The 13,740-nt window shown below is 43.8% G+C and overlaps 1 protein-coding gene across 3 annotated transcripts in view; it reads left to right on the top strand.

Annotated features, from left to right (window-relative positions):
• Nucleotides 1–2,987, top strand: part of vgll4b (vestigial-like family member 4b) — a 239,506-nt gene extending 236,519 nt beyond the window's left edge. For all 3 annotated transcript variants that reach the window (XM_039770880.1, XM_039770881.1, XM_039770879.1), the window contains one exon: nt 761–2,987. In XM_039770880.1, coding sequence (XP_039626814.1) covers nt 761–1,029 — 269 coding nt within the window. In that variant the 3' untranslated portion in view covers nt 1,030–2,987. The remainder of the gene's footprint in view (nt 1–760) is intronic.
• The last annotated feature ends 10,753 nt before the right edge of the window (nt 2,988–13,740 follow it).

Here is a 13,740-nt window from a genome sequence, read left to right as displayed (position 1 = left end):
GATATAGTTTTCAGTAGGCCATTTTTTTTATTGGTCTTGTGTAATCTAATTTTTTGAGATACTGAATTTTGAGTTTTCATTACCTGTGAGCCATAATCAGCAAAATGAAAAGAAATAAAAGCTTGAAATATATCACTCTGTGTGTAATGAATATACAATATGAATTTCAGTTGTTGAATTGAATTACTGAAATAACTTTTCGATGATATTCTGATTGATTGAGATACACCTGTATTACATTGTTCTTCCACCAGGGAGGCAATTTGACAAACCCGCTGCTGGTATGGGTCTGTTAATATTTGTTGTGGGTACTGGTTGACCAATGAGGAGCTGTGAAGGTGCTAGAGTAGTGAAAGAATGTAATGGGTGCTTTCTGTGTATCCACCATTTCAGTTTTGAACTTGTTAGTCATCGTGTTGGCATTGCTACTTTTAAATTTGCCTTTCCTTCATCACAACACCCCCTCCATCCCCCGACCCCGATGCTTGAACAGAGTCCAGAGCAGGTCCTGGGAAATTTTTGACCTTGTTCCTCCAATGTTTGTGTGTTGTTTTCAGTGTTGCACTCTAGATCTCATCCTAACATGGTGACGAAATTAAAACCAACAAGAGGATATGCCGCAGTGAAATTGTGCCGCTCTCTCTGTCCATCTAAAGGTTGCTTTGCCATTTAGCCAGTCACCTGCTGTACTCTTTCCAAATGAAAATTCACTTTTTGTAATCTTCTTTTGCCTTTTTTTTTGTGTTTTTCTGTTTTCCAGCCAACAATACATGTGATCCAGTGATTGAGGAACACTTCCGCAGGAGTCTTGGGAAGAACTACAAGGAACCAGAGCCAGTCACAAACTCTGTTTCCATTACTGGATCAGTCGATGACCACTTTGCCAAAGCTCTAGGGGAAACATGGCTTCAGATAAAGGCTGCCAAGGATGGGGTGCCCAGCAGCCCAGAATCGGCTACACGTCGGGGCCAAACTCCACCCTCTTCCCATATGGTCAACCACAGTCAGTCTCCTTCAGTGATGTCATGAACAGTGAATGGCTGGCCCTTTGATAGAGACCAGCTGCCAAGAGTGGGTGTACTGACACCAGGAGGGTTGCAGTTTATTATTTTTTCCATTAAAAATAAAACATTTTTCTATACCCCAGCTTAGTAGAAGTAAGAGAAAGCTAGCAGAAGATGGTTCTTTTAGTTGATATAGTGCCCTAACCACCTGTTTGTTACCAAAGAAACTGCCGATGCAAATCTGCTGCCTGCCCCTCAGCGATAAGCCATGCATTTGTTAGAACCACATTTTTGTGCTTTTACTTGTAGCTGCTGTTGTCCTCCCCTTCCCATATCTATTTTGGATCTGCCTCTTGTGTGCTTTGCTCGTTATTGTTCTTTTTCCCATGATTCTGTACCTTTCTACTTGAAGAGAGTGGCCAGGTCTGATTTGCACTATTGGAAGTTGGCTGTCAGTTTCTTGTACTTGGAGGGCATGTGCCAGTTAGAGATGTTGCATCAGCGCTCTTGGGCATTCATGTTTTGTTTTGTTTTTGTTTTTTTCTGACTTTTACAGGGGCAGTAGTGCTTACCAATGCATGTTTTAAATAGCTGGTGTCTATTAATGTATAGATGTTATGAATCTTAATATTCTTTATTTCAGTTGTTTTTTCCAGTAATGGTCCTAGATATTCTTACTGCTGGTACAGTTCTACTTTATATTTTTAATTTGATACTCATTGTAGCAAGATGCCAGCAACGAGCACAGCCTCCGGGCAGGCCTTTAGATGTATACTCACACGCAAGCCCCCTATAGAGGGTTAAGATTTATACTGAGAAGAATGCATGGGCAAACAGCAACATACTCAGAATCTGAGTGCCCACCATTTGCTATTTATTTTCCTGTTTGACAAAGTATTATTTTTGTACTCAAGTTGCATTTTGAATCCTGCAAAATGAAACTTCATTGAAGGCACTGATCAGTTGCATTCTCATACCCCACCTGACCTGTGTGGCTATCGGGGTGGGATACGCCTTCCTGTGGTTTTCCTGAATGACCCATTCCCGGCCTGTGTGCTCAGCTCTTCCCTTCCGCTAGCTACTCCATGCATTTTGGTTGCTGCCATGAGGATTTGGGACTCAAGGATTTGACAGAATCTGCTGATATTGCAGTCAGTGTAGTTGTTTGTTTTGTGTTTGCAGTGACTGGGTCACCCTTTCCTGCCTGTTTAATTGCCTACAGAGTGACATTCTATACATTTGTCAGTGGGCACTACACAGGGTTGCTCAGCCCCGACTGCTTGTGCCCACATGGGGCCTCAGAGTGGCCGAGGCAGCTTACATTCCTCCATTAGGCTCGGTGGAGCTGCTCATGCCGAGATGGAAATCGCAGACCCAAACATTCCGGCAGAACTGCTCTTCCTAGGCACTCACGTGTACTCTTCCGCTTTGGCATTTTCAGAATCCTTCTGTTTAGAGGAAATCACTACTTTTGAAAAGAAGAAAAAAAAAAAAAAAACTTTTTTATATAGGTAACTTTTAAGACCATCATTACGCTGTGCGTAAAGAATGTACAGAAAAGAAAATTCGTAGGTATTTTTTGAGGAACAATTAATTTGTTAATGATATGTAGCTATTTAATTTTTCCCTGTCCTTTATTGTAATCATACAGTTTTTTTTTGTCTCTGGTGGAAAAAAAAGTTGATCTTTTTAATTGTTTTTGTAGTTTTGTCTGTAATTAAGGTAAAAAAAAGTGCAGGAACACAGTTACTCATTCATGGCCACTAGTTTCTTACTGCTAAAGGCTACGCGAGTTGGTGACAGTAGACTGATGCCGTTGGAAAGCGGAGCGAAGCAGAGCCCAGCTGTGTTTTTCAGTGCTATTCATCTGTATCTCCTTTTCCTTTTTGGCCTTGTTTCTCTATATGATAAGAGGTTTTGGCTGGCCACCTTTTTGTACTTAAAACGTAGCCTCGACGAACAATAAAGTGCTCTTAAACCACAGGGCTCTGTCTACTTGTGTTCTTTCCATCTCTTTTGCATCTTTCTTTGTCCATACTAGTGTCTGGTGCAGCATTTCACTCCGGATTTGCTTTGTAAAACAGCTGTGCTTGAGGCAGACGACTTTGTCGCTTGTACCAGAAAAGACAACTTGACGTGAACTACTTGGAATATTCTCAAGCTGTGTACTGTATAAGGTCCATCTCTAAGCAGAAACTCCCATCAGGATTTTGGTTGGAAGTTCTGCACTGTGCACTGTTTTTCTCAGCGGTCAGAAGGGCTTAACCGTAAAACTGCTGGTAAAAATTGTGGGAGTTTACTTAACAGAAAGCCGCCATTAGTGTATACTAAAGTATAGCATGGTAGAAATTGAGAAACTGTTTGATAAATATGAAGCCACTACTGTCTTAGAGGCAATAGTGAGTGGGGAGGTGCCCTACATACAGAATCATGGAGATGAAGGTCTTGCTTGCATTTTTATAAATAAGTTCGACATCATTAATCATTCCATTTAACGAACCTTCTTTGAGTTACAGGGCTGCTAAAAGCCATAGCCTATCCCAGCAGCACATGATGCAAGGCAGCAACTGACCTTGGAAGGGATGCAGTCCATTGCAACACTTGAACAGGATTTGGAGGAGAAATTGAGCCTGCTTCTTTGAGGCTGTAAGGCAGCCGTGGAAAAACTAACCCTTTATTAGATAGGTGGGTCATGAAAGAAGATTCTGAAAAACATTTGTGGCATTTTAAAATGTATTTAAATATGAAATAACTTTAAGGAAAACCAAAATGTATAGTGTCGTAGTTTAATCACTTCAAATATCTTTAATGTGAACCTACAAGTTGGACAGCCCAGGGAGAAGGGTAGGCTTAAGAGCAGACCCCTGTAGCAGTCAGTGATGGAGGGTCATACAGACTGAATTCAGGCTAGTGGTGTGTGTTCAGGCTAGCTACACCTTATGCACTTTTTCCCCGCTTTTTAAGGTTGGATCAGGCCAATACAACAGAATCGTAAAACAAATGTTTTTCATGATTTCAGATGGGTATATAAATAGAGGGGTACTTGTCTTTACTACTTAACTACTTTGCCATACCGAATACAGTTATCCTCATGGCATGATATGAAAAAGATGTACAAGTAGATCAGTGAACAAAAATCTAATTTCATCAACTGCAGTAAGAAGTTGTTGGAGTAGTTTGAAAATCAAGGGAACTGCAGAAAAACATCAGCAAAATGTTATTTTCTTCCTAGCTGAACCTGATGATAAGTTACATTTCCTGACAGACTTTCTTTTGGCTCATTTTGTATGTTACAGCGTTCTGGGACAGCAGCCTTCCACTTACCGTAACATCTTGCTGCTTCTGTAAAGCTGACACTGCCAGAAATACCCACTCTAGGTCAGAAGAACAGCTATGTGGTCGTAGACTGTGTGTAGGGTGGTCTGTGACAATGACACAGGTACAGCTACAAGTTGCACTTTATTATCAGAAAGGTGGGCAAGTACAGTGCATGAAAGTATCCGATCCAGTCATTTTGACACCTGTCGAGTTTGAGAACAAAAACATGGCAGTACTAGCTTAAACACATTTTCATTATGACATAAGTCTGGAGTTTTCCAATTTTTGTCCTTGAATTTGGCCCAAAAGGTAATACAGGTCTACAATCCGGGTGTAACAACCATATGCCAAATTTCATCCATCTATCTAGTTGCGTTTTTGAGTTCCCGTGTTTATACACACACTTCCAAAAAAAAAAAACAGTATTTTTGGACTCTGGGAGGTCTGTAACGTCAAGATTCATCAAAATATCGAGGTTGATTTTTTTTCATGATTACTATACTTTCTCCATACTTCATATATGAGAAAGTAGAAACGATTTCTCCTGTGAGAAGTGACAGGTGAATTGCTGTCAACAAAAAGCAGTCACCTGAGAAGTAAACTGAAACGTTACTCACTCGTGATTTTTCTGTCCATATGGTAAACGTTTTGTTGACCAGCACATTCTGATTTCAGCCATTTGAATTACATCTTGATATACAACAAGCACAAATAAAGTCGGCACATAAATCTCTTTCTATTTCACACGCTTTACGCAGCCGTACTCGGCTCGCTCTGTCAGCGCAAATGCTGTGTGAACAGCCGCCGTTCACTTCATGAATATGTGCAGGCGGCTCGTGGTGGATGACTTTCTGTTTTAGAGTTAAAACTTAAAAGGGTTAAAGACTAACGGCAAGAATGAAACACATTAAAGGGTTAAAAAAGGCAAGAATATCCATTCGAAAACTAAGAAATATTTTGGTAAATTTTTATTTCAGTTAGTCTTTCCAGCTAATTTAATAGTTTTGTTTAGTTTTAGTTTTTCATTTCGGTTTACGAAAATGTTTTTTTAATAATAGTTTCAGTTTTGATTTTAGTTTTCGATAACTATAATAACCTTGGTGTCCACAATTCACATTTTGCATTAAAACATCACAAAAAAAATACTTGGTTCACCTGTAAGTGCATTTTGTATGTCTGTATGCATTTTCTAGTGTATCTCACACTATTGAAGTAAAACATGAATGCTGTCAAAACAAAACAATGCAATTCCAAGTACACAGATATTACTTATTCATTTGTCATTTTGTTACATGTCACTTTATTCACATGTCCAGTTGCATGTGTGATGTGTTTTTTAGTTAGTCAGACTGGCATTGCATGGACTCAAGAGACGTAGGTGTATGGTGGAGTGGAGCCACTTAGGTTCACTCTTAATGAGTCATTTAAATGTTCATCTGTCAGTCTTGTTCTGAACTTTGACTTCATGACATTCACGTCAGACTCGCAGAGGTATGGAGACCCAAACAAAGCAGACATTTTCAGAGCTGCTTGGTGAAGATTCTTATAGTTATCTGCCTCTGCTAAGCTCCAGAAATGCTGACAATACTGTTGAGACTTTAACTGCTCATTATTTTGAAGGTTTACTAATATATAAAATCCAAAGTTTGTATGTCTGTACGCTTTTCATGAGAGAACTACTTAACGGATTTAGATCGGGTTTTTTTCTATAATTTGCTTGAACATTCCATTTGATTTTGCGACTTCTCTCATTTCGCTATGTATCATAGTTCACTAACGGTACAATACAATACAATTTATTTTTTGTATAGCCCAAAATCACACAAGGAGTGCCGCAATGGGCTTTAACAGGCCCAGCCTTCAATCTCTAAGAAGACAAGGAAAAAAACTCCCAGTAGGGAAAAAATGGAAGAAACCTTGGGAAAGGCAGTTCAAAGAGAGACCCCTGTCCAGGTAGGTTAAAACATGCAGTGGGTGTCAAAAAGAAGGGGGGCAATACAATACACGGAACAAATCCTCAATACAGTATAAAAATATTAGAAGTACGTAGCAGAATTTAACATTAGATGATATCACATATGATTTGCATTTGTTTAGAGTCATTCATCAAGCTGCCTCTCCCATTTGGCCAGTCCATAGCTGAAATAGCGCTAATCCTATGAAAAGGACTCCTCTACTCCACGATTCCTGTGATCCTCCATCAGGGATGACTTTACCTTAGGCAGGCAAAACAACTTGGCAGGTGGGTCGTGGCACCAAGTGCCACCTTTGAGTACCGAGAACAGAAACAGAATAGGTGAGGGTTAGTAACAAATTCTAACTATCATGTTACTTATGTTTTAGTGCCAACGACTAACAACAGAGATGCAGTCTGTACAGTTAATCAGCAGCTCTAGTCAGGATATGCTAAACTGAAGTAGTGAGTCTTCAGCCGGGATTTAAAAGCTGAGACCGAAGGGGCATCTCTTATAGTAGCAGGCAGACCATTCCACAGTTTAGGAGCCCTGTAACTAAACCCTCGACCTCCCACTGTTATTTTATTAATCCTTGGAATCCTAAGCAGACCAGCATTTTGAGATCTTTATGTGCGCTCTGGTACCAATTAATTTGTGCGAATCGAAAGGGGAGGGGCCTTCCTCACTGACTGGCCAGCTTCGGTTCGTGTTCCTTAACTCTGCTTAGCTAGCGAACGAGAGAACAATTGGATTCAACTTTGTTTGATATTTAAAATGTTACTTAGGTCTTGCAGTGTATGCCACTTTGAAAAGATAGATTGCCTTTCAGATTGTGGATCGTGATTTTGTGTTAAAAGGATCATGATGATTTTTTGGAAAGATCGCCCACCCCTAATTTGACTAATCAGGTTTTCAAATTTATGTAGGATTCATTAATCCTTTGGCAAGCTAACTGGAAAGGGGTTGTGAGCTACTGGTGGCTCGCGAGTGACGTGTTGGAGACCCCTGATCTATACTAACAAGCTCATCAATCAGTATGTTGAGTGTTAGGTGTCTCTAATGTCCAATTCTTCACTACACTGCTTGGTAATTTATTTCATGTGTTCAGAAAGTAAAAGAAAAAACTTTCTGCTTTGTGTGAAATTTACTCTTACGTTTCCAACTGGGCCCTGGTGTTATTGTTGAACATCTTTTAAAATAATGGCCTAGGTCCAGTATACGGGTATCCTTCATAATCGTGAACACCTCATAGCTCAAATAGTTGCCCTCCTCTGGACCTTTCAGCAGACCAAATATGTGTCTACAGACCTTAAAGTGTGCAGCCTCGTGCGTTATTAAGCTTAAGCAGAGTTTCATTTTTCCTGGGCTCTACATATTCTGTTACCTAACATTCTTTTACCCTTCTTCATGGCTTCTGGACATTGCCTAGATGTTAAGTCATGAGCACACGGCTTCTCATTGATTTTTTTCATGAGAGGTTTTTTACTTCTTCCATGTAATACTTCACAGCAGTCATTTGTGTTAAATTGTATCTGTGCAAGTCTATATGTTATCCCGACAAGTCTGTAATAAGTCTATTTCAACATTATCTGACCTGCACCTGGTTTGGTATCATCTGCAGACTTGATCGGCTTATTGTTTATAACCTTATCATTGACATTCCAAGCACCTACCGGAGGGACAACACTTTTAACACCTAATTTTAAGAAATGTTCCCCATACTGTACCATTACCATTTGTGCCTTGGTCTGCACCTATCCACAAAACACTGCAGCTTGAATTCCCCTGTATTTTTATTTGATCGCTAGCCTTTCACAAGGTATGAAAAGCTTTCTAAAGTGTGAGATTTATCTAAAAATTGCAGCTTATTAGGGCTTGTTTATACTTCACGCTCAGAACACGTACGCGCCCGCATCATGGCTGCCTAGCGTTCATTTGATGTGTCCTCTGAGCAGGTCCTGAGAAATTAACGTGACGTGTGCGCGAGTTGCAGTACCAGCAAAAAATCAGGGGACGCAGTGTGCAAAAAGTCATAATGTGACGTCAGAGTCTCTGTTTACTAACTACATGAGACAGAAAGCCTCTATGCGGATCCTATGGGATCGGTGTGCGCACTTCGATGTTTGATGAATGCTTCCATGTGGTGAAGCAAAATGCCGACATACAGATGCACGAGTCATATATTCCCAATCGTAATGATGCGATACATTTTAAAAGTCTCACATACCATCTTTTGTGACGTCGTCTTTTTTTTTTTTTTTGCAACTTCCCAACAGCAACATACAGCGCTGTATTTGAGCCACTGAGACAAAAAAATTAAGGACATGGTGAAAACGTGTATTTTGTGATTAAAGTGGAAATTTTGGCTTTAATCTTGAAATGTCCACTTTAACCTTGTGGTTTATTATTAAAGCAGACCGTCGTAAACGTCATCCCAGTTTTTAATCAGACTTCCTCCTGCCCTGACAGCAGCGGCAAACAGCAATAGATCACCACACAGAATACATTAAGTGTATGATATTCCAACTCTCTGCACGTTTAGAATCTTTAGATTTATGCTTGATGCCACTTTCATGATGAAGGGCATTAAAGTGTGTATGTTACATTTTACAGATAAATTGTTAATTTCGTTTAAATAATGAATACTGTTAATAATTACACACACGGGGGTGCCACTGTGGCGGAGCGGTAGCACTGCTGTCTTAGGGCTCATTTATACTTCACGCGACGCGACGCATGCTGCAGCGGACGCTCCTGCTACGGAAGCGTTGAAGTGTTTATACTTGCGCGCGTACTTTACGTAAACGTGGAGGAGTCCACCAGGTGGCAGTGTGAGATATTATCACGGTGAGAACATGTTCGGCTTCTCTGTGTTGTGAATTGCCTAAAACACCTATTAAATTCCGATAACACTTTACCGCAATATCTGTGAAAAGGATGTTTATTGATTAAATCCATCAATCCAGGGATGTGTCCATTCCAACAAGTATTGGGCACGACTGAGAAACAATCCCTGGACAAGGCCTCGGCTCATCGCAAGGTGAATACAAGCAAACATACACTAGCGTCATTTTAGCGGCACCAAATCCCCAAATCTGCTTATCTTTGGAAGGAAACCAGAGCACAGTGCGGAATACAAGCAGGAAATACCAGCAACATAACTCCCTGCGAGACAGCAGTGCTATCGCTCCGCCACCGTGATACCCCCATGTGTGTAATTATTAACAGTATTCATTATTTAAATGAAATTATATGTAAAATGTAACACACACACTTTAATGCATTTCATCATGAAAGTGATATCAAGTATGAATCTAAAGATTCTAAATGTGCAGAGAGTTGGAATATCAGACATTTAATTTGTTCTGTGTGGCGATCTATTGCTGCTTTCCGCTGCTGAAGCAAAATGCCGACATACAGATGCATTCGTGGTGCTTTTATATTCAAGCGTCGCATATTCTCGATCGTAATGACACGATACATTTTAAAAGTCTTACATACCATCTTTTGTGCCATCTATTTTTTATTGTTTTACTTTACCTGCTGTCAGGTCCAAGAAGCTCGTAGCGATTAAAAACTGGGATGATGTTTACGACGGTCTGCTTTAATGATAAAGTAAACTACGAGGTTAAAGTGGACAATTCGAGATTAAAGCCGAAATTTCCACTTTAATCACAAAATACACGTTTTCACCGTGTCCTTTATTTTTTTCTCAGTGGTTCAAATATAACGCTATACATTGTGTTGCTGTTGTTAAGTTGCAAAAATAAAAAAATTAAAAAAGACGAGACAAAAGATGGTATGTGAGACTTTTAAAATGTATCGTGTCATTACATTCAGGAACTATCTACATGTGACAGAAAGCCTCTATGCCGATCCTACAGGATGGATGCTTCGATGTGGTGAAGCAAAATGCCGACATACAAATGCATTCGTGGTGCTTTTATATTCAAGCGTCGCATATTCCCGATCGTAATGATAAGATACATTTTAAAAGTCTCAGTGCCGTCTATTTTTTTGCAACTTCACATCGCCAACATAATGTATAGCGCTGTATTTGAGCCACTGAGAAAAAAATAAAGGACACGGTGAAAACATGTATTTTGTGATTAAAGTGGAAATTTCGGCTTTAATCTCGAATTGTCCACTTTAACCTCGTAGTTTACTTTATCATTAAAGCAGACCATCGTAAACATCATCCCAGTTTTTAATCGCTACGAGCTTCTTGGACCTGACAGCAGGTAAAGTAAAAAAAATAATAAATAGACAGCACAAAAGATGGTATGTGAGACTTTTAAAATGTATCGTGTCATTACTATCGGGAATATGCGACGCTTGAATATAAAAGCACCATGAATGCATCTGTATGTCGGCATTTTGCTTCAACACTTGGAACCATTCATCAATGAACCATTCATCAAACAGCAAAGCGCGCACATCGATCCCGTAGGATCCGCATAGAGGCTTGCTGTCACATGTAGATAGTAAACATCCATCCATCCATCCTCTTCCGCTTATCCGAGGTCGGGTCGCGGGGCAGCAGCTTAAGCAGAGAGGCCCAGACTTCCCTCTCCCGGCCACTTCTTCCAGCTCTTCGGGAGAATCCCAAAGGCGTTCCCAGGCCAGCCGGGAGACATAGTCCCTCCAGCGTGTCCTGGGTCTTCCCCGGGGCCTCCTCCCGTTTGGACGTGCCCGGAACACCTCACCAGGGAGGCGTCCAGGAGGCATCCTGATCAGATGCCGAGCCACCTCATCTGACTCCTCTCGATGCGGAGGAGCAGCGGCTCTACTCTGAGCCCCTCCCGGATGACTGAGCTTCTCACCCTATCTTTAAGGGAAAGCCCAGACACCCTGCGGAGGAAACTCATTTCAGCCGCTTGTATTGCGATCTCGTTCTTTCGGTCCCTACCCATAGCTCATGACCATAGGTGAGGGTAGGAGCGTAGATCGACTGGTAAATTGAGAGCTTTGCCTTACGGCTCAGCTCCTTTTCACCACGACAGACCGATGCAGAGCCCGCATCACTGTGGATGCCGCACCGATCCGCCTGTCGATCTCACGCTCCATTCTTCCCTCACTCGTGAACAAGACCCCGAGATACTTGAACTCCTCCACTTGGGGCAGGATCTCTCCCCCAACCCTGAGAGGGCACTCCACCCTTTTCGGCTGAGGACCATGCTCGGATTTGGAGGTGCTGATTCTCATCCCAGCCGCTTCACACTCAGCTGCGAACCGATCCAGAGAGCTGAAGATCACGGCCTGATGAAGCAAACAGGACAACATCATCTGCAAAAGCAGTGACCCAATCCTGAGTCCACCAAACCGGACCCCTTCAACACCCTGGCTGCGCCTAGAAATTCTGTCCATAAAGTTATGAACAGAATGGTGACAAAGGGCAGCCCTGGCGAGTCCAACTCTCACTGGAAGCGGGCTCGACTTACTGCGGCAATGCGGACCAAGCTCTGACACGGTTGTACAGAGACCGAACAGCTCTTATCAGGGGTCCGGTACCCCATACTCCCGGAGCACCCCCCACAGGATTCCCCGAGGGACACGGTCGAATGCCTTTTCCAAGTCCACAAAACACATGTAGACCGGTCGGGCAAACTCCCATGCACCCTCCAGGACTCTGCTAAGGGTGAAGAGCTGGTCCACTGTTCCGCGACCAGGGCTAAAACCACACTGTTCCTCCTGAATCCGAGGTTCACTATCCGGCGGACCCTCCTCTCCAGAACCCCGAATAGACTTTTCCAGGGAGGCTGAGGAGTGTGATCCTCTATAGTTGGAACACACCCTCCGGTCCCCTTTTAAAGAGGGGACCACCACCCCGTCTGCCAATCCAGAGGCACTGTCCCGATGTCCATGCGATGTTGCAGAGGCGTGTCAACCAAGACAGTCCTACAACATCCAGAGCCTTAAGGAACTCGGTATCTCATCCACCCGGGGCCCTGCCACCAAGGAGTTTTTGACCACCTCGGTGACTTCAGTCCCAGAGATGGGAGAGCCCACCTCAGAGTCCCCAGGCTCTGCTTCCTCGTGGAAGGCATGTTAGTGGGATTGAGGAGGTCTTGAAGTACTCCTCCCACCGACCCATAGCGTCCGAGTGAGGTCAGCAGCGCACCATCCCCACCATATACGGTGTTGACACTGCACTGCTTCCCCTCCTGAGGCGCGGACGGTGGACCAGAATCTCCTCGAAGCCGTCCGAAAGTCGTTCTCCATGGCCTCTCAAACTCCTCCCATGCCCGAGTTTTGCCTCAGCAACAACCGAAGCAGCGTTCGCTTGGCCTGCGGTACCTATCAGCTGCCTCCAGAGACCCACAGGACAAAAAGTCCTATAGGACTCCTTCTTCAGCTTGACGGCATCCCTCACGCGGTGTCCACCAGCGGTTTGGGGATTGCCGCCACGACAGGCACCGACCACCTTGCGGCCACAGCTCCGGTCAGCCGCCTCAACAATAGAGGCACGGAACATGGCCCATTCGGACTCAATGTCCCCACCTCCCTCGGGGCGTGGTTGAAGTTCTGCGGAGGTGGGAGTTGAAGCTACTTCTGACAGGGGACTCTGCCAGCCGTTCCCAGCAGACCCTCACAACACGTTTGGGCCTACCAGGTCTGACCGGCATCTTCCCCCACCATCGAAGCCAACTCACCACCAGGTGGTGATCAGTTGACAGCTCCGCCCCTCTCTTCACCCGAGTGTCCAAGACATATGGCGCAAGTCCGGCGACCACGACCACAAAGTCGATCATCGACCTGAGGCCTAGGGTGTCCTGGTGCCAAGTGCACATATGAACACCCTTATGCTTGAACATGGTGTTCGTTATGGACAATCCATGACGAGCACAGAAGTCCAATAACAAAACACCGCTCGGGTTCAGATCGGGGAGGCCATTCCTCCCAATCACGCCCTTCCAGGTCTCACTGTCATTGCCCGTGAGCATTGAAGTCTCCCAGCAAAGCGAGGGAATCCCAGAAGGTATGCCCTCTAGCAACCCCTCAGAGACTCCAAAAGGGTGGATACTCCAAACTGCTGTTGGCGCATATGCACAAACAACAGTCAGGACCCTTCCTCCCACCCGAAGGCGGAGGGAGGCCACCCTCTCGTCCACCGGGGTAAACCCCAATGCACAGGCTCCAAGTCGGGGGCAATAAGTATGCCCACACCTGCTCGGCGCCTCACACCGGGGGCAACTCCAGAGTGGTAGAGAGTCCAGCCCCTCTCAAGGAGATTGGTTCCAGAGTCCAAGCTGTGCGTCGAGGTGAGTCCGACTATATCTAGCGGAACCTCTCGACCTCGCGCTAGCTCAGGCTCCTTCCCCTTCAGAGAGGTGACATTCCACGTCCCAAGAGCCAGTTTCTGTAGCCGAGGATCAGACCGCCAAGGTCCCGCCTCGCCACCACCCAACTCACACTGCACCCAACCTCCTTGGCCCCTCCCATAGGTGGTGAGCCCATGGGGA

Source organism: Polypterus senegalus, chromosome 12 (assembly GCF_016835505.1).
Source record: "Polypterus senegalus isolate Bchr_013 chromosome 12, ASM1683550v1, whole genome shotgun sequence".
Classification (NCBI taxonomy): domain Eukaryota; kingdom Metazoa; phylum Chordata; class Cladistia; order Polypteriformes; family Polypteridae; genus Polypterus; species Polypterus senegalus.
Note: the sequence above shows the minus strand (reverse complement) of the source record. Positions and strands in the feature narration are given on the sequence as shown.